Here is a 23,439-nt window from a genome sequence, read left to right as displayed (position 1 = left end):
GAAATTGATGGGTTTTAAGAATCTATAACTTTGGAAGGATTACATTGTTTCTTTAAAAACAGCAACTTAATTATTTCACATTTTCATGGAGTTTATTACATTTTATATGCCTACCTTTCTGCAAGGAGCTCAGAGTGGTACATAGGCCTTCCCCCACCCCATTTATTATTACAGCAACCCTGCAAGGTAGGTTAGGCAGAAAGAAAGGCTGACCCAAGTCATTCTTACCATGGTATGGAAATCTGAGCTCCCTACTCTAGCTGGTTTCAGATACTGTGACAGCTGCTAGAGACTGCATCATTTTATTGCCTCAGACATTTCTTCTAGTCAATTAATTGCATGCTGTGATTTGATCACTTAAGTATTATTAAAGTAGAGTTCTTGTAGGTTATGAGATTTCAATTACATCTTAATTAGCCCCTTAGGGAAAGATCTCTTGTCAACATGAAATACCCTCCATAGAGGAGGACACTCAGGATGGCTCAGGTGTCATTTATCGCTTTGGCTGTATTCACTAGACTGGTGGAGAGACAGGTGAGTTCGTTGGTCGAGGTTTAATATGTGCAAATCATTGATTTCAGTAAAGATGAGTTATCTTAAGTGAAGCAAAGAAGACTTCTGTTTTATCCAACAGCAGATGGAGAGGAGGAGGAAAGGAAAGGGAGGGGGAACAATAGGACACTCAAAAGATTACTAGAACCTTAGTGCTGGAAAGGACTTCAAAATTTTCTTCTGCGATCCTTAGGTAATGCAGAAAATATGTGCTCCAGCATCTTTGATAGGTGATCATCCAACCTTTGCTGAAAACTTCTAACAATGAAGAGTCCACCACCTTCTATAGCATTCTTTTCTACTGTCAAACAGCTCCTTTCATCGAACACTTTTCCTATCCTTTGGAGAGGCAGAAAATAAATGCATTCCATTACTTGTATGACAAACCTTCAAATATTTGAAGATGGCTATCATATTGCCTCTTAATAAACTACTAAAGATAAGCATACCCAGCTTCAGCCTTTCCTCAGAGGGACCTCAGGCCTCACTATGTTTGTTGCCTTGCTATGGGCACATTGCAGAATAGAATGGCTAGTTCAAAGGTCTCAGAATTTAAGGGCATGATCTTATTGGCTCTCGACATCATCTGGAAGACCAGAAGTTTTTTGGATTTGGAGCATCAAGGTCCTTTGCCTTCAGTGCTCAGACTCTGAAAGCCAAGACTTGCAGTGGGTTTGGAAAGAGCTGTGCTGGCTGGGCCTTGATGGAGGCAATGGGAAGAGGAGGGGCAGGCCACAGCGTTGCATCAATTTCCCCCAGTGCCCCAGGCACCTGCTTTCTCCCTCCCTAGTAGATGGTTAAATGCTGATAAGAAGCATTTGATAAGTCACATTGGCAGTGGGAATCACTGGGCCATACCTTACACCTTGCAATAGAATTCAGAGGCTGATCAGTCTATGCAATGGGATTGTGGTTTAGGGATTCTGGATAGGCATTTTGGTCTGATCCAGCAAGGTAAAGTTCTTATTCATGTTTTAAGCAAACAGTCCTATGTAAGCAAAAACAATTTTTGATTATGTGGATTCAAAGTTTTTAATACATTTAATCAAAACCTGGACTTGCTAACCATGGACTGGTTTAGAACATTACAATCAAACTGCTTTGGTATTTCAGACCAAAGGGGCCTTCTAGTCTAGGATGCTGTTGCCTTGTAGATGCCTCTTGAAGTCATCACAGTGCAGGCTTACCGGGCATCTGATATTAGAGGGTTCTTTCCTCTGTGAGTGGTACTTCTCTTTAGCTAGCTGCTGTAGCTAAGAGCCAAAGATGGTTTTAATTGCCAAGATTTATACATAAGAAAAAAACTTAAAGAACCAGTTGAATAATTGGCTTATCTTAACCAGTGAGGTTCTCTTATACAAAAACAAGCGAACTTAGAACTGACTTATATAGCAGAAGAGAGGAAGGGGGTAAAAGGCCAATTTTGTCTAGACAAAAACTCATCTCATTAATCTCTTAATCCCCTTCCCCCCTCCCCTGCCCTGCTTTTGCAGTTTTCCCTTCTCTTTATCTTGGGTTTAGCCACCTATCCCGTCCTCTTCTGCTCGCTGCGTTGGTTCCTGCTTCACTTTGGGCAAATGGAGGTCCTCAACGCAGTCTATGTCTCTGCCAGGTGAGATGTTTCCTGAACACTTAGGTTGTCTGTGGGTGTGAATGTGAGAGAACAGGGAGAAGAGAAAGAGGTCAGATATTAAGTCGTAAAACAGGGTTTCTGGGTTCATTAGGACGGGGTGGCCAGTCATTTGCTTTTGTTCTTGTTTTACTTGAACACACCATGGTGCAAAAGACGTACACTTAGAGTTGATAAACAGGATGCTTCTGAACACATTGTGAGCCTGGAAATGTGCTTGCAGTGCCAAAACTGAAGACCTGTCATGGACAAGACATTTTGGAGGGTTTTCATTTATTAGGGTCCTGTAAGTCAGAGATGACAGCACATAACAACGAACGAACATAGAACAGAGCTCACTAAAATCCACTCCTAGTTAACCCACACCCTCTTCATTTCAGCAGCTCAACTGCAGTGGCATTTTAAAATATTATTTTGCTGTTATTGTTTAATTGCTTGGTGTCCGAAACTCGGACGGACCTACTTCGAATCACCAGTAGATCCGATCCCGCCTCGGCCCTCCCCTGCCTCGGGAAACAGGTGCGCTGCGGTGCATATAGCCAGCCACAAGGTGTCGCCCGTGCTTTAGTTATACGGCTACTCTTCACGAGGCGCTCTCCCACCCATCAAAGGTCACATTGGGGTCACCCGCTCAGCTGTTGGAGGATTAGCCCTTAATGCCCTGCGAGGGGAAGGGGTTAATTAACTACTCCCACCACCCGATTTTGCCTCATTCCCCTTCACAGCCCGGCCCAGCCCTGATCCTCACGAACCAGGCCGGGATTATGGGATTAGCCCAAACCATCCTGTGAGCGGGACTTCCTGCCGAACAAAGGAGGGAGCGGGGAGCGGGCGAGTCGGGGCGCGGCATTCAAGGGGTTACATCCTGCTGCCCGTGGAGGGGATGCCCCTCCCACGCACCCCCGAGCTCACCAGCCGGGCCTCTGGCGGCTCGGGGCGGCGCGCGCGGAAACGCGGGGGACTCCCTGCGCGGGGCTCCTAGGGACATGCACGGGCGGGTCGCGCCCGCCGGCCGCGCCACTCCGTGCTGGCCCGAGCCTCCCGCGAGCCGCGCCCGCCGCCGCCCCGGAGCCCCGCGCCGCCCCGCCCCGCCCCACCCCACCCCACCCCACCCGCCGGGCTCGCCCTACCTGGCCCTGCCCGGCGGCCGCCTCCGCCCCTGCGCCTGCCCCGGCAGCGTGCCCGGCGAGCGCGGCCGCCCCTCGGCGGGCTCCGCGCCGAGCCGCCGCGCCGAGCCGCCCCTCTCGCTGCTGCGCCGCCCGTCTGCACGGCGCGCCACAGGCCACTGTCTCTTTAAGTTCCTCCCGCACTGTGCTGACAGCTGCTCCCCGCCCGCCTCCCTCCTTCCTCCCTCCCTCGGCTCCGGCTCCGGCTCCGGCTCCCTCTGTCTGCCACAGCAGCTCCGCTCGGGACCAGCCCGCGCACCGCTGCCCCCCGCCCCTCTCCGTCCCCCTCGCCCCGCGGGGACCATGCGCCTTCCCCGAGGCGGGCGCCCAGAGGGACCCTAGCCCCACGGACCCCCCTCCCCGCCTGTGCGCCCCTTCCTCCTCCTCCTCCTCCTCCCCCCACCCCCTCCGCCCCAACCCTGCAGCCTGAGCGAGATGTTTCACGCCTTGGTAGCAGGGGGCATTGTCTTCCCCGGCCTCTTCCTGCTGTCCAAGAACGGCCTCAAGTGGCTGCCAGGGCTGCGATGGGAGGAGGCCGACGCGGTCATCGTCTCAGCCAGGTAACCGGCGATGCAGCAAGGAGCGGAAGATGCAGCCGGGGTCTGGCAGTGGCGGGTGGCCCACATTGCGAGAGGGTGGGCAGGGGGTAGGCCTCTGGGTGCAGGGCTCGGAGTATGTCCGGATTTTGGCTCGCTTGTCAGGAGCAGGGTTGGGACGAGAGGGGACTCAGTGGGTCGGAGGGCTTCTGAGCCGGGGACAGAAGGGGAGTTTCCTTTGAAAGGGGAGTGGTAGAAAGAGGTTGGGCCGGGAACTCGGTGTCTTTCCTGAGTTCGCTCAGTGGGTTCAAGGATGGTGTGGCTGCTGCGAGCTGTGAGTCCTGGATCCGTGCCTGGGAGTGGAGTGGAGTGGAGTGTGCAGTGGCTCCCCTCTACAGAGTTGATTGGGTTATCCGCAAGTCCGGAGTCCTGCATTCCCTGGGAGAGGTGTACCATCTGGGCCTGTGTGAGCAGGAGCTGCTGGGTCCCCAGGGATGATCAATTAAGGGTGAAGAAGGCAACTAAACAAAATGAGATGTAATTATCCCAACATGGCAACCAAGCACAGGGATCACCCAGCCGAATCAAGGCTCCTCTTCTCAGGGTGCTTGGAGCCTTGTGCAGAGGCGTCCGTGAACTTAGGGCTTGGACTGAGGTTTGGCAAGGACGGTAAGGCTACCTAGAGCCCCGCAGCTCACCGATTCCTTGGGATCGGCTATTGAACACGTTCTAGGCAAACGGGGTAGTTTGCTGGGGCAGTTCACTGGAGGGGAGAAAGATGGCATCTTTTCTGGGTTCTAAGAGAGCCTTCAGCAGTCAGATGGGGGTAGAATGCTGCCCCATTGCTGCCCTCGTGACCCACAACAGAATTGGCTGTGCTTGTGGGGGGCTTCTGAAGTCTTGAAGTCCAAAGCAGCTGGAGATCGAACTTCTGGCTTAGGTTCACCTGCATGGACCATCTCTGTGACTGTGCCTCGTATTGGGGTCAAGAAGCAACTAGGTCCCTTAGCAATAGTCGCTGATCTCCTCAAATGCCCTTTGATAGAAGCAGCATTATGGGATAGCAAAAGCCATGTGGTTCAGAACAGAAGGTGTTTGGCGGACCTTTGGGGGAGACTGGGGTAAGGCAAGGGGCTTGGGTCAGTTCTGAGCAGCGCTTGCTTGGCCTGCTGGCCTGGACTGCAGAGGGCAGAACCAGAATGTCCAGTGAGCTCTCGGCTCCACGAGAAGAGTGGGATGACCACATTAAGCTTGCCTCCATCTCCCCTTTTTCCCTCCCTCGCAACAGACTTGTCTCCTCGGTGCAGGCCATCATGGCTTCCACAGTGGGCTACATTGTCTCCTCGTCCTGCAAGCACATCATCGACGACCAGTAAGTCAGCCTTCCGCTCTCTGCACGCTGGGCAACGCTACCGTGCCTCAGCCTCTTTTCCGCCCATCCCTTTCCTGACCTCACTTTCCACGCTTGGCCCTGCAGCGTGTTGGCAAGGTCAGGCAGTGAGACACCTGACACCCGCACAGGGATGGGCACCAAATTTAGCACAGGATGAGTGACATGGTAGGCAGATGTGCACAGAAAGGTAGTCTAGCCCCGGGAGACACGGTGGTAGGATGGAGACAGTGGCTCGCAGGCGAGGGGAGTGCCTTGCTGTTTCTGCCCCGCAAGGGGGTGCTTTGGGGTGATGGAGAGGCAGAAGCAGGAGTCTCACTGGAGAGGGCTGCTTCCACGTGCCCGTCGCCCGGCAGGCCGGAGGGTGCTGGAGGCAGCCGGGGAAAGGAGAGAGGCTTCCGGGCTACTCCGGGCCAGGCGCTGTCCATGGTGCTGCAGGCGCCCGGCCTCCTCGGCTGGTGCCTCTTTTCAGGACCACGGGCAGCTCCAACTTGTCCTCAAGGTGCCTCACCGGGCCGGGGCAGCATGCGGGAGCGCGCACGGGGACAGGAACTGCCAGTCCCACCGGATTCTGGGCAAGCTGCCCGACCTCAGTCCCTGCAGAATTCAATTTGGCAGGGAGGGCAGCTCTGCAGGACAAGCGGGGCTGTGAACCAATGCAGCACGACTCCGGAGAGGACGGAGGAGGGGGCCGGATCGAGATCGGAGGGTGTGGCGGGGAGCCAAAAGAGCCAGAGCCTTTCCCATTGGTGGGCTCTCCATGCTCTGTCATCGGAGTTGTTTCATTTTACACTAATGAATTTGGCTGGGATTAGTCCCTTCCCTCGGAGAGGCTAGATGGGGCCACGTGGGCTAATTCCTCCTTCGTGTAGATCGGGGCAGCAGGGGGGATTAAAGCAAAGCAACAGCTGCTTCCCTTACTGATTTGCATTCTTTGGACTCGAAATTGGCTCTATTGAACAACCAGTGATGATGAATCCCAAGGCTCCCTAAGGAAGGAAGAAGTGGCGCTTTGTGGGTTAAATCAGCTGGGGCCGGGTTTCTAGTTTCTGTGGACATGAGCTGCATGGGTTACAGTTAGGAGTGGGGTTATAAGACAGGACTGCCTCAGCATTTTAATCTGTTATGATCAAGATATTACCATGCTCCATATGCAGGGAACCTCTGACTAGAAGTTACGTAGATGTTTTCCTGGCAACATTTCAGCTCTTTTGGTGCATCCCCTTAATTGACCCCAGTACCCAAGTGTCTGGCAGCATCCTTATTGTCCTACAGCAAGGGGAAAAACCATATATGACTGCATCCCTACAGTGTAGGGCAGCATTCTTCAAACTGGCACCTGCCAGATGGTAGAGGTAGTCGTTGGGGATGATGGGAGATGTAGTATTGCCCATCTAGAGGATGGCAGATTAATAAAGGTTGGTGCAGAGTCAGCACACACACATGTGTGAACTCCACCAAGTACTGCTTATCTCTCACCCCATTTTCCCCTCCATCCTGGGCACCCCATAATATCCTGCGGGCCCTGAATCCTGCATCTTCTGCAGCATCCAGGCCACTTCTCTGGCATCCAGCCTAATCACCTTGCATGACAGTGAGGGCTGCTCTCAGCACAAATGCCCAGGCAGGCTGCAGTGGTGAGCGAAAGGAGGCACATGTTGGAGAGAGCGCCAGTTGGCAAAGAATATAATGCTTTCCTGGTGACCAAGCAATGAGGGTCAGTTGTTTAGTGTTCTGCCAGGGAGATACACGGGAGCTGAAAATATAAAATAAACCCCTGCCAAGGAGGTCAGAATGTGTAAAGATAAGCCTGCAGCCAGATGTTTTGACAGTAGAAGTGTAGGCCAAGATAACCATGTACAAAAGTAAAGGGGATGTTTTCTGCTATGATTTTTTTCTGTTGCTAATCACTGCAGAAAGCTAAACTTGCACATTTTTTGCGTGTGATGACTGTGGCAGCTGGTCCTGACTGGAGATGGGCTCACTCTCTGTTGTGAGTGTGCACTTACAACAAGGAATCTTTTTTCCTAAATAAAGTTGCTTGCTAGCATTGCCTGTCTCTCTCACGGTCAGGCAACAAACAAGAGGGACCTTTTTTTGTCCGCAGCATTGACTAAATCACTGCTTGTACTTAAGGAAATGGTAGTTTAATTGCCTCTGCTTCAGCCTATATATGGATATATAAATGGATTAGAGCCAGAAGTACCTTTAAGTCTCAGAACTCACCTCTTATCACCTGAAGTGGAACTGGATTAAGTCCATCATCCTGAACCTATCTGTAGTAATCCTATTGCCTTTTTATAGGGAAGGGGTTTAAGGTCAAAGGCACTGGTGTCGAGCAAGTAGTAAGCCAAAGCATCCTGAATGTCAGGAGACTGGGGGAGCCCTGGGGGAGCCCTTGCGATAGCCACAACGGGGGCGGAATTGGAAGGTGGCGGCAGCGACTGCCCGTGTTGGCACTGCTTGGACACGGGAGAGAGCCTGGGGCTCCGACTGTGCTGGACGGGGGCCTGGGAAAGAGGGAAGGCACACAATGGGGGCTGTGACAAAGGCAGAATCTGTGTCCTCATCGCCCTTGCGGAGGGAGCACACCAGCCGGTCATCAATACCCATCGATTGTGGCCAAGAGCCTGTTCCAAGTGGGCGAGGCGTCCCCTCCCCTCCCCTCCCCTCCCCTCCCCGGGCAAGCGGCCTGCAATCATTCACGCACACCCTCCGCCTTTCTCCTCTCTTGCAGGCACTGGCTGACCTCCACCTACACCCAGTTCGCCGTCCCTTACTTCATTTACGACATCTATGCCATGTTCCTGTGCCACTGGCACAAGTACCGAGTCAAAGGACACGAGTCGGCAGGGACACGGACGTTGCGCACGGTGGTGCGGACCTACCTGCACAAAGAGTTCCTCATGGTGCTCCACCACCTCTTCATGGTGCTGGTTTGCTTCCCTGTGTCTGTGGTGAGTGGGACCAGGAGAGGCTGCGACGTGCGCGGAAGAGGGGAGCGCGTGGGGCGGGCACTGGGCGTGGGAGAGGCCATCGCTCCTTGGGGGGCAGCGGGGGGCAGAGAGGGCACGGTGCTTCAGGCGGTGCAGCCCCAACCTAGTCACACCCCTTCTCGAATCTCCCCCCTTCAGCTGTGGCGCCAGGGCAAGGGCGACTTCTTCCTGGGTTGTATGTTGATGGCTGAACTCAGCACCCCCTTTGTCTGCCTCGGCAAGGTCCTCATCCTGGTAAGTACGGCCTGGGCCTGTGGATGCTCTGCGGGGGAGAGAACAGCCCCTGCTGGGCCAGGAGCCGGTGCTCTGCCTGCGAAGAGGATGGGGATGCTCGTGCGTGGAGCAAGGGCTGCTGAAAGAGGATGGGCAGGGGGAGGGAGGATGGTGCGGAGAAGCCCCTGAGCACCCGCTCAACCCTCCTTCCTCCCGCAGTACAAGCAGCAGCACACGCTGCTCCACAAGGTGAACGGGATGGTTATGCTGATCACGTTCTTCTGCTGCCGGATCCTTCTCTTCCCGTACATGTACTGGATCTACGGGCGGTATGCTGGCCTGCCCTTTTACCGTGTGCCCTTCTCGATCCCTGCTGAGTACAACATGGGAACAGCCATACTCATGGCCCCGCAGGTCTACTGGTTCGGCCTCATCTGCCGGGGAGCGTTCCGTGTGTTCCGCACCCGGGGTGCCACCAAGGAGCAGGTCTTGCGAAACGGGCACCCGCCAGAGACAAAGGCACTGGACTGATACCTCTTCTCCTTCAGCCCCAACATGGACAGACGTTTCCCGCTAACTTATTTATTTATTGGGGCATGGGAGGGACTGGGCTTAAGGTGGGTGGGAGTGAGCTCCTAGGCCAAAGGGGAATGCGGGAGGGACTGGAAGGGGGTGTCTCCAAGGAAGTCTTTGGAGGGCGTAAAAATGAAACACAGATCCCAGGGTTGGGTGTGGGATTCCTCTGCCAAAGGCAACCCTCTAATTGTGCAGCACTGTCAGTATTCTGAATGTTCTCTGGTGTGGTGTGGGAATACAAGTAGGGTCCAAGCCAAAGGGGAATGTGGGGGGGGGGTCCTCTCTTCCAGGCAGACATTCAGGCCAGTTGGGTACAAGAGGCAGGGGGTGGGGGGCAAAGAGACCAAGGACAGGGTATGGTTGGCATTTGTGAGGTGGGCTGCAAGACCAAACAAAAGGTCTCTACAGTGTTACGGGCTCTGCCAAACCAAATATGTGTATGTGTACGTATGTGAGTATTACTTGCCATACAGTTATGATCGTATCCCAGGATTATTTGCGTATATTTTAGGCAAAGAGACAAGCCTGTCATTTCAGTGGATGCAGGGAAATAACATTACCTGGGAACAGAGCAAGATGCTAGTCATAGTGTGTGTGTTGGAGAAAATAGGCAAAGGTGTTGTTGTTTTCTGTACCACTGTCTAGAGAGTCACAGTATCCCAGATATTATTAACAGGTGCTGAGGAAATAGTATGGGACGTGGATTTCCCCACACTGTGACTATAGCAGCAGAATTAGACATTTTTCATAGGATTATCTGATAAAGAGAGCATCTTGGAAAGGTTGAATGCTGCTAAATAGCAATTTAGCAAATTATCTTCGGTATTTCAAGAATGTCGTCCACCCAAAGCATCCTAGAACTGTATAAATGCATATTCATTTGCACTGGGAAGGCGACTCGAGGGGTGCTTCCAACGTATGTATGCCTCCCTCCCATCTAGCAATAACCAAGGAAGGGATAACTCTCTCATTTGCCACCCCTTCCTCTGCTCAGCACACAAACCCTTCACTTCTCCCTCCTAGAAATCCCCACTCGACAGGGCAGGGTTCCAGCTGTAAATAGGGGATGGGTGGGCTGTATTTATAACTCAAGGTCTGCAAAGTATTAAAGGAGCCTTTATCTAATGCCAGTAGAGGGCCACGCGTATCTTTATTTCTCTCTCTCTCTGCTAAGGCTTACACACACACACAGAATGGTTCTGAATTACCTGCTGTTAAGAAAAACCCAAGTGCCCCATAGCAATCCCGGTTGCTTTCCTCCCCTGACTTTTTAAAATTAATTCTACACATACACATTCAGGAGAAAGGTATGAAACTAAAATACTGGAAAAGGCAGAAAGCAGCTGGTTGACACTGGAGCCAAATCTGATGTAATGGGTTATCCTGCATTTGACTTTTTGAAAATTCTGAAAGAAATCCAAGGAGAAGACAACCATAATAAAGAACCGAATGGGGTGGGAATATATCACACCCCCCTCAAAGTCAACAAAAAAGGTGGGGTGCATACTTAAGAGCACACAAGACACGCTGGCCAGGGTGACACGTACATTTTAGAGATGATCTGATAGAGGAAGAACAGCAGGATGAGGACAACTGATCCCAGCAGGATAGAGCGCAGCAGCCCGGGAAAGGTACCTGCAGGCATCAGAGGGGGAGCGGTTTCCCTTGGGTAAGGACCCCCATCAGCCAGCACAGGGCTCTCAATCGAGTGTGAAACAGCAAGGCAGCCAAGCAGGAGAAGGGAGGAAGCGTGAGGCCAACCGGGCGCAGGTCTATCCCAGGGCCGGGGCAAGAGTCGGCCCCCTGCCCAGCTCCCTGCAACTCGCTCCTCCTCCCCCCCATTGCAAGCTGCTTATTCACTGGAGGGACAACAGAGGGGTGAGGAAATGCTTCCTGCGCACTGGCGCTCTGCCTGTCCAGCAAGCAGGTGGTCGTTGTGATGAGGAAGAGGAGGACAGGAAATAGCAGCAAGAGACAAATGCAGGAATGGTCCTTTGAGGATGTCCTGCCTGCAGCCAGGCCTCCGGCCAGCCAGTGGCCACTAGTCTCCCCCAGGCCTGCCTAGAGCAACCAGGCAGCCAGGACCCAGCCTGGTGTCCTGCTTGGGCCGGTTTGGTCCCTGCAGAGCTGCCAATTCAGGGGAGTTTTGCAACAAACTGGGTGAAGCGGCTCTCACTTGGAGCAATGAATTCGGGTTGCTCTCCAATAAGCTTGTAAGTAGCAAGGATCTTCTCTTTATCGGAGTCAGGATAATCGAACCAGAGTGGTTGACTTGGTGAAGAGTGTTGTCCCTCTGGCATCTTCTTTTTCTCCTCAGGTGCTGTGGGCCCAATAATTCCAGAAAAACACCCATCAGGGAACATTTGGAAAGACAATCCTGTCTTCCAGGGGACTCTTTCCTTTCTTAGTAAAAATGCAAGTATAATCCCTCCCCCATGCTTGTTTTCCAAGGAAGTTTACCATTTATTAAGTTTTGAAAGAGCAAATTGGCCTCACTGCAGGCTACACTTTGCACTTAAGTAACGAAAGTTCTGATTTAAACATGCACACATGCACAGAAGAGTTCCTCAATTGTATTCATCGACTGCTGCTGCACTGCCTTTCTCTGGGGGTGCAAATAAGAGTCAACATTTCCAGGAGTCAGCATGGCAAGATGCACTTGGGAGGAGGAACGAAAACCTAGATAACCTACCATTAGCCAAACTTTATCAGATCAATAATTTTTCACTGCTCTTCTTCAGTACTTCAAGGACAAGTTTCAGATGACTTTAAATTCAAGGCTGGAGCTAAGCTCTGCTTTGTATTGTTGCAAGAGCATTGCCACCATTCTGCCAGAAATCTCTCAGTGCTCCAGAGAAATGCCATTCTGAGGATCTCCCCACTGGGAACCATACCAAACAACGGCACAATCCTGTGCACATTTAGACACGGGGGACAAACAATATGTCATGCCTGCTTGGAGACCACTTTTGGTCTCAACTGGCATAGGACTGCACCTTAAAGCGGTTAGGGTGGAAATGATGCTAATTATGTGGATTAATGTGGCACATGGATGCAGGCAACGGGAGGGCTAGAGCAACCCATGTCATCTCCAAGATCTGGGAATCTCAGCAGGAAGGGGGCTTGGGAAGGCTTTGGCTAGGGACAGCCCCCTCCTTGACCACTGTATGTAAGGCCTGGCCGAATTCAGATTCAGAGAGACTCTCAGGGCCTGCATTCCAGTAGCAAGCAGAGCCAAAAGCAAAAGGGAACCAGGGCAGAATACTGAAAATCAGAGTTACAAAATCGAAAGCAGAATGTTTTACCTTGAATTTTTCACTGCCGGTAATTAATTGTTAAGAGAAGCTTTTCAACCTTTTAGAAGGGGGAGTGGGGAGAGAAGATGAAAAGACCGGGGAAATCCTAAACAACTGGTGGGCAGGCAAAGAGGTAGGGCCTTCTGGACTGCAGGTGGGCCAGATCTGGACCCCTGGCTGAGGTTCAACACCCCTGGACTACCATGACTGGCCACAGGTCTCCAGCGACTCAAGGAAAGGAAGCCAAGTCCTTTTGCTCAGAGACGCAGGTTTCGGACCAAAAATCTTTTACATCCGGCGTGTGCCCCCGGCCACTGAGCAACAGCTGCCACAACCGCCAACGGTCAGGAGTGCCGTTACAGTGAAGGCCACAAGTGCCGTGCAAGCAGCCCTGCAGCCTGAAATTTGAGGCTCTCTCCATGGTGCCGAACCGAAATGGGACCAGTGTCCAGCACCATGGACAGCTCAGCAAAAAAATCCGGCACGATACATCATTCCACTGACACTGGAGGCACGAGCCTCCACCAACAGGGAATCGCTTCAAAGACATTTAGAAGGCACCAGGCTGGGGGGTGACTATGCCACAGTTCGTGCTGCCGGGATGCGGGGTGGAGATCAAGGAGGGGAGGCCCTGAAGAGGCCCACAGAGGCAGCTCTGCGAGAAGTCTGTGCTCACCTGACAGTGCCTGGAGGTCAGTCGGGGTCACAAGGTTTGTCAAGTGCACAGGAGCGGGAGCAGCAGAAGCGGCCTCCGCCTTGGCACAGCCGCACCCCCAGTCATTCTATGACCTCACAGTGGGAGGTTCCCCCCACCCTCCATTCCAGCCTCTTCCTCCTCCTGCTCAGGGTTATTCCCAGCCCTCCCCCACTAAAAGAAAGGCCATCTGTGTTTCCACAAAGCGACCACCTCAGACGTGTAATGGCAAACAGAAGGAGTCGGGAACAGAGAGCAAAATGCATTTTGTTTTTGCTTGGATTAATGTGGCGCATGGATGCGGGGAAGGCGAAGGCCCAGCCCGGCCTGGCCTGGCCCATGTCATCTCCAAGGCACTTCAGGAATCTCAGCTGAAGCAGGCCATGCCCAGCTCCGATCAGCCCTAAGAGGGCTTTGGCATAATCCCCAACAGCCCTCCTGCAGCTGTGAAGAGGTTGATAGGGGAGGAACCATCCGTGATGAGGGTAGATTGGATCCCCAGGCCCTGGAGGAGTTTTGCCTGCAGAGAAGAGCAAGTTAAGAATCCGTCAGGGCTGCAAAACACCCGGACCCAATGGGTTTCTTTGCCAGCATATCTAATACCCAAGCTCTTTGCCAGCATATCGACCCTTACGCCACTCTAGTCCTTAGGAACCTTCGGCCCCGCTGCAAAATTAGTCCAACTATCCTAGAAATGTCAAATATCTTTCACCTCAAATGCTGATTTCAGTTTCAGAGAAGCTCTTAGCAAGAAACACATGCCATGGGTGGGAGGGGACAAAGGGAAGAATGGGGCTAAAATGCCAAAGAAAACAGATATTTCGGCCTAAATTGCTTCCTGCCAATAGCTAAAGCCTCAGGGGAGGCATTTCAATCTTACCAGAATTTTTTTTTGTGGTGGGGGCTGCAAAAACTAAGGAAAAAAACCCAAATGAAATGTGAGTCAGAGGCCAGTGGAAGGGCTATGGCCCCCTGGAGAGCCTGGAGGCCCATCCCGGGACCAGGTGCTCTGGACTGGCACATGGGCCTTCTGGAAAACATCCCTGAATCCAGCCTGATTTCATGTACATTGACTATCAGTGCCTTTTTGCCCCCTGAGAGGGGGGTCTTCCCACCCACTGCCCCCTGAAGTTTCTCACTGCAGATGCAGAGAACTGAGCGTGGGGCCTTTGGGATATGAACATGCGCTCCACCCCACAGCACAATGGCCCTTCCCTGGTGGGGCGACTGTCCCTGTTTTCTCTGATGCCCTTTCCTTCACTTGCGGCTTCTCTCACCTGCATCTCTGGTCCAGACACAGCGATGGCGCGGATTGTGTCGGGCCCCAGGGACTGGATCACAGCCTCAAATTTCTTCACCTCCACCTCAGCAAGCGCCTGTGCGTGAGCCACGTCCAGGTCGGCCTGAGATTTGTTGAAGCGCAGCTCCTGCTCCCGGGCTTGGGCAAGGCGCTTCAGCTCTGACTCCTGCAAGGGATTATGGGTAGCATGAAACAGGTGGTACAACCCCTGGAGTGCAGTATGACTGGCGTAAAAGGGTTTTCTTTTGAGAGAAAGGGGAGTACCCCTCGGTAAATGCCCCCTGGTCCCCAGAGACATGCTGTAGAGAGCTGGATCCAAAGGCCAGATGGGAAGGAAGCAGCCCCTGGAGTGGCTCCATAGAAATTGAGAGCAGGGGGTCCTACAGCCCCCGTGCAGGGAAACTCTACAGCAGTGCTCATGTTTCCATTATGGAAGAGGCTGAAAGAGGGCAGGAACCCCTCCCCTCCCCTCCTCCCCTCACCTCACCCCCACTGCCCTAGCACAAGGAGTAAGAAGCCATCCCTTCCACAAGAGGGAGAAAGAGGCCTTCCATGGGATCCAGCCCAAAGGCATTAAAATTAAACTCCCTCCCCCAGGTGGCCAGCATGAGGATCCCATCAGGGGCCACTAGGGCAAGTGATGGACCCGCTGCCGTCTTCATGGGCCTCGCAAGGCGCTCAGACTCCTCTGCAGGGGTGGGTGACTCAGTGCCCGCCAGGTCTGCTTGGCTACAATCCTCATAAGTGCCATGTGAATAGTTATCCAAAACGCCCAGAGGGTACCAGGTTGGGGAAGGCTAATGAGCACGATACTTCACCTCTCATAATACATAGAATAACTCCACAGAGCCTAAGGAAAGGCCCCAAGACTGTGGCTACAAAAGGGGAAATGCTTCTGAGAACACGTTCATAAAATACAGAACAAGAGGGTGGGGACCAGTGAAAGACTGTCAGCGGTTCAGGAGAGAGCGCAGCTGCGGGGGAGAAGGCAGGGGCTTTTCCAGAGGGGCTATGATATTTCCCAGCCCATGGTGCCCCACTTGGAGGGTAGCGGCTGCCACTGCTGCACTCTCCTTGCTGAGAGGAAAGCGAGGTGAGCAAAGGAAGGGCGGGACTCACGGTCTCTATGCCCATCGCCTCGGCCTTCAGCTTGGCCTGGAGGACTGCCCCTTCGCCCTCGATCCGGGCCGCCTCTGCTCGTGACTGGGCTTCAGCCTTGGCGGCCCCTGTGCTCTCCACAGCCGTGCTATGGAGAGAGGAGAGAGTGGAAAGCTGGGACCTCCCAGGTGCTGTTCATTTGCCAGGCTGGCCCTAGGCAGCCGGTGCCGCTCAGCTGCCCCCTGGACCTCAGCCCTGCCACCTCACCTCAGAGCTTCCAGCTCCAGCAGCTCCTTCCGGGCACGTTCCGCCTCCGCCTGGTCCAGGATTTTCTGCCGCTCAAGACGTCCTCGGGCTTCTTGCTCCAGCCTCTCTGCTTCATGCCTGGGATGTGGGTGAAAGGGAGGCAGAATCAGAGGAGTGGGAAGCGACCAGCCAACAAGCACCATCCGTTTCAGGGATGGCTACCAGGGATGGATCCCCCAGGAGAGACCCTGATGAGGGCAAGAGGGCAGGTCTGGAGGAGAATATTGCGTCCATATCTGCCCTCTCGCCCCCTGAGATCAGCAACGGATGCCCTTCTCCAGGAACCCTCCGTGAAAGCTAGGAGGAGGGCGAGTACCCGGAGGAGGGCTTTCTCTGTGGTGGCGCCCCACCTATGGAATGCGCTCCCCAGAGAGGTCTGCCTGGCGCCATCGTTATTTGTTTTTCGGCGCCAGGCCAAGACCTTTTTATTTAAACGTTATTTTAATTGTTGAATTTATTTATTGATTTTATATTTATGCCGGGATGTCTCCAGATTTTTATGTATTTGTATAGTTATTTATTTGTATTGGAAGCCACCCCAAGGCTTTTGCGAATGAGGTGGCATATAAGTGTTCCAAACAAACAAACAATTTATATATATTGTGGGAGGTGAAGAGAAGCTCCTTGGGGTCCTGAGTGCCTGGGAAGGTAGAGAAGGCAAATGAATGCCAAGACTTCAAGGAGTGTTTCATGTTTTGAGAGGAATGGATTTTGACACTTAATGGAGCAGAGAGAAGGGGATTTTTCCATTGGGGAGCTTCAAGCTGCCCTTACAGATGCAGAGATAAGCTTGGAAGGGTGTCAGCACTGCCTGCTGAAATTTCAGGAGCTGCAGAGATGGCAGAGTCAGGTTTCCAGGGCTTGTGCAGCCCTAGTGAGTGCTTTGGCCTCTCTCCTGATGGCTTAGCAGAAGCAGAGCAAATGGCAAAATGCACAGAACTTTTCCAAGTTGCTTTCTCTGATTGATGGAAGGGACAGCTTTCCTGAGTCAGGATCCTGAGTCTCAGCACACCCCACCAAAGTGATCTGCAATTTCTTCTTCCCGCTCTGCTTGGCGGGAATAACCTGGACAGTGGTCAGCAATTCTCTTCTGGAGCCAGATGATATCGCGGATCAGAAGACGGGCTGTTTCTGTGGGCCTGCATCTTTAAAATCAATCTCCCGGCAGCCTCTTCTGCCCATTCCCCACCTGGGGTCTTCCATACACTTCAGACCACAACTCCCATAATTCCTGGCTTCCTTTTCAGAGATGCAGCATGAATCTCAGACAATGATGGCCTGCAGAGGGGACAGCCACCCCTGTGGGTGCTCAGGCGGAATGGTATGGAAAGTGGGATTTTTTTCAGGCACTTGGATTCCTGCAGTTTGGGGCTTTCAGGGTGTTTGCTGCACCTTGTACTGGACGTGGGAGAAAGTGGCAGCCAGGATCAGATTCAGGATGCCACAGCTGCGAGCCCTCATACAATGCTGAGACAGGCAACCCGGAACCCCTCTGATGACTTGGACTACACCCCCCATAAGCCCCAACCAGTATGGACTACAGGCCGAGATAATGGGACCTGGAGTCCAAAGCATCTGGAGGGCTCCAGGGTGGCTACTTGCCCCCCGGAGGGAACATCGCATGGATCCTTGTGGCCAGTCTATCCCTGGGCGGTAAAGGTGGAAGTGCACACCTGGGAGCTCCTAAACACCAGGACGCCTCGGGTCAAGGAGTGCCCCACATGGCACACCTGCCCCTTCACAGGGATGTGACCGCCCCCCTCCAAACAGGTTGAATACCAAACTCTCAGAGCTGTGAACAGCCCCCACCCCTGCAAGGTGTCTGTCCTACCAGGATTCGGCTTCACCCCACTGGCCTTCATGCATCCCATTGCTGAGTTCAGGCCTTTCCAGCCTCACCTGAGGCAGATGATCCTATGAAGTCAAACCTGCTGCAGTGAGCGTACAGGTGACACCTCCGCCCACTGGCTTCATCTAGCTCCAGGATGTCAAATTCAGGGCCCTCCAGAGGTTGGAGTGCAATCCCAGCATCCCGACCCAGCAAGGAGGGCTGACAGGAGAGCCCAGACTTTGCTGGACTGCAACCACCATTCGCCCTGCTCTGGCCAGCTGCATGTTCCCCATCCCTGATACAGGTGGTAACGATCTGGTGGACCAGAGATTGGGAAGACTCAGCAGGGCTGCCCCCACCTTCTCTCCCAGCAAGGCCCCCATCCATCAGGGCAACCAAGCCTATTTCACTGCCAAACCCAGACTGAAATGGGCCCGGATGATTCGTGTCCTCTTGGCCCAGCTGGCTTGCTTATGAAGTGGCGTTCCTTCTAGATTTTGTTTCTTTTTATGGTCTCAGTTTTTAATGACAAATTGCCCAGAGAACTTTGGTTATGGGGCAGTATATAGATGGGAGGGAAGGAGGGAGGGAGATGGAGAAGCTCTGGCCACGGCGTGGTTTGTTCCCTCCCTGCCGCACCCATCCCTGAGCTTCCAAGTACCGGGCAGCCGCCTCCTGGGAGTTGGTGGTGATCTCAATCGCGAGTTGGACACTGCGCTGCAGGGAGTCACGCGTCCGCTGGTCCACAGGCTCCACGCTCTGGATGTCGATGCTGCTGATGACGAGGCCATTGGGGGCGAAGCGCAAGGAAGTGCGCAGGGCCCCTTCTCCATCAAACCCGAACACGGCAGCACAGATCAGGCGGTTTGAGTTCTGAGGATATTTACTCCAGTAAAGTGAGGAAGCACAGATCCTACTACACCTGGTAAGCACGGTGTGGAGCTTAACACATCGAAGGGCCCTAGTGCATTCATACTATGCACTGGGGGAGAAAACTGCAAAGGTTTCCCTCTCCCACAGCAGGCAATATTGGGAGCAAGCGTGGGCAGCAGTTAGAGAGTTAGATTAGGGCTGGGGAGAACCAGGTTTGAATCTCTGCTTGTCCATTAAGCTTCCAGGTGACTTTGGGCAGGCCTAAGCAGACTTGGGGGCTGGGGTTGTGAGATAGAAGGGAGATAAACAAACAAACAAACAAACAAACAAACGAACGAATGAATGAATGAATGAATGAATGCAAAAAGTATGGTTGCATTCACTGGGCTAGATCTGTCCTGTAATGCCATGTTTACCATGTGGAGGAGAACACATTTCACTTTTGAAGGCTGTCAGAACCAGCAGCTACCTGAGGGCAAAGCAACCACTTTGGACAGCTTTTTCCAACCTAGCTCTTTCGAAACATGCTGAACTACAACTCCCACCATCACTATCCACCACATCCATTGGTTGTGCTGGCTGGGCATGCTGGGAGTTGCAGTCCAACGCATTGGAAGGGTGCCAGGGTGAGGAAGCCTAGTCTCTGAGGCCTGTGAGGGGTTAGCCTCAAAACACAAGTACCAGACAAATAGGACAGCATTTGAATGAAAAGCTAAAACTGGGGAATTAAAACTGAGAAGCAGGACACCAGACAGGCAGGCTAGAGTGTTCCGAGCATCAGCCAACACCTGAGCTCCTGTTCAGGCCCGACCAAAGGCCTAACTAATCCAGCATTCTGTTCTAGCAGGGCCCAGCCAGATGCCTTCTGGGAGGCCTTCAAGGGGGCACCAGGGCAACAGTGTGCTAACCCGCACCCAAACCCCACTTGTGCTCCCTGGCTACTGGGACAAGGACACGTTCTGCCTTCGACATCGTGACTGGAGGCCACTGTGCCAGCCTGTAGGGTCAGTGGGGGGAGTCCTGCCTCAGAATTCCCTGCTCCCTCCCGCAAGCTTAGCTGCTGTAATTACAGCACTTGGGTGGGCTGGGAATGAGTTTTCCCAGAAACAAGATATTTTGTCCCATGCTAATGCCAAAGATTTTGGGGTGCCTTGGTCTTAAATGGAGAATTAAGACCCAAGAGCTTTACAGAAGATCTCTTCCTAGTGGAGATGGAAACAGCTACAACTAATTTGTTGATGTGAATCAACGCAGCAGCCTGAATGCTTTACTCTGTGGGGGTGCAGCTACGGAGAGCATCACAAGAGGCTGCCACTTCATGTTTTGGACTGTGCCACTGGGAGCCATTGGACAACAATGTTTCTTGGTCTGCCAACTACAGTGCATTACATTTTAAGGAAAGCCAGTCAAAATGCAGATGGGTTTTCCCTCTGCCCTCACAACCCTCCCTGCTTTCCTTCTAGGAGACACACAAGACCAAGAAAGGAAAGGAATCGTAAAAGAGGGAACGACTGACTCATGTGATTGCAGAAATCTGTGGGGAAGGGGCAGAAAGGTAGGAGAAAACACTGCACCTTATGGAAGTCATCAAACGTGACAGCAGCCACGGCCCCTCGGATGCGGGAGGCTAATGTCTTGCAGGCATCACCCACAAAGTCCAGGACGCTGAACAGCCGGGATGCTTCAGCAGGAGCGGGAATCTCAAAGTGCCTGACAGGGAAACAGAGATAGAAGAAGCACTTTGGAATCCTCACAGCTGCACTCAAAGCACAAGAAGCAGAGTTTAGTCAAGGCCCCCAAAGCTTGGCTGCCTCTCTGGGTAGCACCGCCTCCCATTCTTCCGAACCAAAATACTCATTTTTCTTGGAAGGAGACTGTCAGTTACACCCCCGGCTTTGTTCACAACTTGACTCCAATCCCCACCCTTTCTCTCTGACCCTCTTTTACCCTCCCCTCAACCTGGTGCCCTCCAGAGGTTTTGGACTACATCTCCCAGCAACCCTGACCATTGGGCCATGGTAACTGAGAATGGTGGGAGCTGCAGTTCAGAATTATGGGGAGGGCACCAAATGGAGGGGAGTTGCATTACATATGATCATCGGATACAAACTGCTTACTTAGGGGGCATGGGTGGGTAACTTGTGGCCCTCCAGATGCTTGGGCCTACGACTCCCATGATTCCTCACCTTTGGCTATGCTAGGACTGATAACAGTTGCAGGCTGAAACATCTGGCAGGCCCAAGCGCTACCTTCGAGTCCAGCTGACATGAGGGAAGAAGCCCTGCCGTGTGCCTTATGCAGCACTGGCATCCATGTTTTACTGAGGAGGAGTGTGCAGAGAGTGGGAACATAGCTCTGCTCTTTTAACCTTGCAGCAATCCCCTCCTTTAAGCAGCTTCCTTCAGCCGGGCCTATGATCCTGGAACTGAGCCAGGGCCAGAAGAAACACTTAAGAGATGGAGAACAGCAAGAAAAGGTAGAGGAGGAGCAGATACCTTCCCCTCCCATCTGCCGGGGGGGTGTTTTCTCTCGCTCACGTACAGAGTACATCCCACCCTTATTGTATATTCAAGCAGGGCAAACACTTGGCCACAACAGAGACATGGACACATGCAGACAGCCAGCAGGCTGCCTGGAGGAGGAGCAGCACCATTCAGCCAGCCCTGCCCATTCATTTTTCCTTACATGTTGTCATTTGAGATCCCACCCTTGTGGGCACGAACTATTCTTTTCACAGATAATGTGTACGCTGCTGAGAGGCGTTTTGGCTGAGGAATGGAATGACAATGCCTTGCACGAATGCAGGTGGCTGACTGGCTTTTTGAAAGTTATGAGCCTGGGAGATGCCACACAGGTGTATTTTTACTGAGAAAGCCAAACCACACTTTTAATAAGTGCAAAAGTAGAGCCATTGGGCTGTTGTTTTTAAAAGCAATAGACTCTCTCTAGCTGAGCGTATTTTCCCGGCTCGCCACATGTCCAGCTTCTTCCACCTCAGCTGTGGGTCTCCTGCTCCAACAGAGGTTGCCTCCAGCTCACCAGTTATAGGCCAGCTGGAGCTGCAGCCGGGCATGATCAGCTGTTTCAATGGTGATGATGTCAGTGAAGAAGTCAGGTCCCAGGAGGAGACAGAGAGCACGGCGAGCATGGGGACGTTTGGGCCGACCCCCAGACAGACTGAGTACTGTGAACTGTTCATCTGGCCCAAGGAGGACAAGCTCTGGGCCGAAAACCACCCTGAAAGGAAGAAGAGATGGGATTAAAGCTACAGAGGCCCCACAAAGCACTGCACATTTTGAGCTATGATGAAGCAGCGTCCTTCCTTGTGGCTTCTATATGCTAACTCACACATTTCCACCCTGTTCAGCAAAGGCACCCCTGCAATGTTAATAGGAAGTTTCCTCCTCGCACATCCAGCCCATTGTATTGCTTCATCTTACGAGTGACTGTGGTGAGCTGCCCTAATCTGGGAGATTAGGACTTTCTTACCAATTTCATTTTTAAAAGTTCTTCCTCAGCAAAATAGCACCATTTAATATTTACAGAATGGCTAGGGAGTTTGCCCTCATGAGCAACGAAGCAAGTTAATTAAGATGCAGTTCATCACTAATTCCCCTACCACACAGAACAGGAAGAAATGAAATGGGCTGAACATGTAAGGAAGAACCTTTTAATTCAAGGCAAAGCTGTCCTTAAAAGGCTTTCTAATGTGTTGCTTGTCCACACTGGACCCCAAAACTGTATTTTATTTTGAAATTTAGCAGAAATCAGGTCTGGGGTAAAAGGGTAGGAGAACACTGGAATGCAGCGATTTAAGTGATGTCCAAACATCTTGATGTTGTTACTGTCGCTCAGCCTGTCCTATCTCATGGGATTGCTGTGAATATAAAGCCTGCATGTGAGGCAGTGGGAGCAACGTGCTAGTCACTTCTGGCCTCCAGATGTTTTGGCTTAGAGCTCCTATCAGGTCGACTCAGCATAAGCAATAACAACAGCTACTGGGACAAAACATCTGGAGGGCCAGGAATTATCTGCTCCTGCTGTATCCTGCCCTGCATTCCTCAGAGGAAAGGTGAGGTACAAACGTAGAACAAACGTCTGTAGCAATGAAGAGATACGTGTTTGTGTCTCCATGTAAAGTCTGCAACGCAGTGCCAAGATGGTGAAGCCAAGGCCATCGGAACTCAGCAGGTGAGCTGACACAAGCCCTCCACTGCCTGAGCTGGAGGGTGTCCACCCCGTCACGCATGCTATGGGACAGTGGTGGCGAACCTGTGCCACGCGTGACACAGCGGGCGTACAGAGCCCACGCGAGCCCAGGCGCCCCAGCATCGCCCAGCAGCTGAGCATCGGGTAACAGCGCACAGAGGGGCCACGCACAGGCTAAGAAAGGAGTCGCGGTGCCAGGCGATGACGTCATGAGCCGTGACTCATCAGCCAAGCTTTTGCATGGTCAGTCAGGGCGCTGCCGTCTGTGTGTGTGTCTGTGTGTGTGCGTGCGTGCGCGCGCTTGGGGGAGCTGTGAGTTGTTTTTCCTAAACCTCAGTTTTCAGATTTTATTGCTGTGCTTGCACTTTGCAATAAATAAGTGGATTTTGGGCAATTTGGGCAATCCTTCTCTAAAAGGTTCACCAACACTGAGTTAGAGTTAAAAAAACTAGGTGTCCTGGTATGATTTTGGAATGTGTTTAGAATGGGCAGAAATGCTGAGCTGTGCAGAAAAAGCTACTCAAGGAAGGCTTTTTCAAAATCGCCCTCTTTTCAATGAACTTCAGCCCTATTTTAGGGTTAGGGGTGTGCACCAGGGTAGGGTTAGGGTTAGAAAAATGAGGTGTCCTGGCATGATTTTGATGGTTGGAATGTGTTCAGAATGGGCAGAAATGCTGAGCTGTGCAGAAAAAGCTACTCAAGGAAGGCTTTTTCAAAATCGCCCTCTTTTCAATGGAACTTTAGCCCTATTTTAGGGTTAGGGGTGTGCACCA

The 23,439-nt window shown here is 52.6% G+C and overlaps 2 protein-coding genes across 2 annotated transcripts in view; one reads left to right on the top strand and one right to left on the bottom strand.

The window, feature by feature from the left end:
- The first annotated feature begins 477 nt into the window (after positions 1-477).
- Positions 478-9,014, top strand: TLCD3B (TLC domain containing 3B). The gene is made up of 6 exons (XM_044447689.1): positions 478-534; positions 2,046-2,164; positions 5,173-5,256; positions 8,012-8,231; positions 8,409-8,504; positions 8,703-9,014. The coding sequence occupies exons 1-6, from the start codon at positions 478-480 to the stop codon at positions 9,012-9,014; spliced, it is 888 nt and encodes a 295-aa protein (XP_044303624.1).
- Positions 9,015-13,298: 4,284 nt separating this feature from the next.
- The window catches only part of LOC123032168 (major vault protein), a 37,916-nt gene continuing 27,775 nt past the window's right edge, over positions 13,299-23,439 (bottom strand). Inside the window, exons 12-18 of the mRNA XM_044447870.1 lie at positions 21,497-21,694; positions 20,032-20,167; positions 18,246-18,457; positions 15,715-15,831; positions 15,469-15,595; positions 14,327-14,515; positions 13,299-13,569 (exon numbers count right to left, since the gene is read on the bottom strand). Of these exons, the coding sequence (XP_044303805.1) occupies positions 13,453-13,569; positions 14,327-14,515; positions 15,469-15,595; positions 15,715-15,831; positions 18,246-18,457; positions 20,032-20,167; positions 21,497-21,694 (1,096 nt within the window). The 3' untranslated portion in view covers positions 13,299-13,452. The remainder of the gene's footprint in view (positions 13,570-14,326; positions 14,516-15,468; positions 15,596-15,714; positions 15,832-18,245; positions 18,458-20,031; positions 20,168-21,496; positions 21,695-23,439) is intronic.

This window comes from Varanus komodoensis, unplaced genomic scaffold (assembly GCF_004798865.1).
Source record: "Varanus komodoensis strain SLA01 unplaced genomic scaffold, ASM479886v1 scaffold53, whole genome shotgun sequence".
NCBI lineage: Eukaryota > Metazoa > Chordata > Lepidosauria > Squamata > Varanidae > Varanus > Varanus komodoensis.
This window is presented reverse-complemented; position numbering and strand designations above follow the sequence as displayed.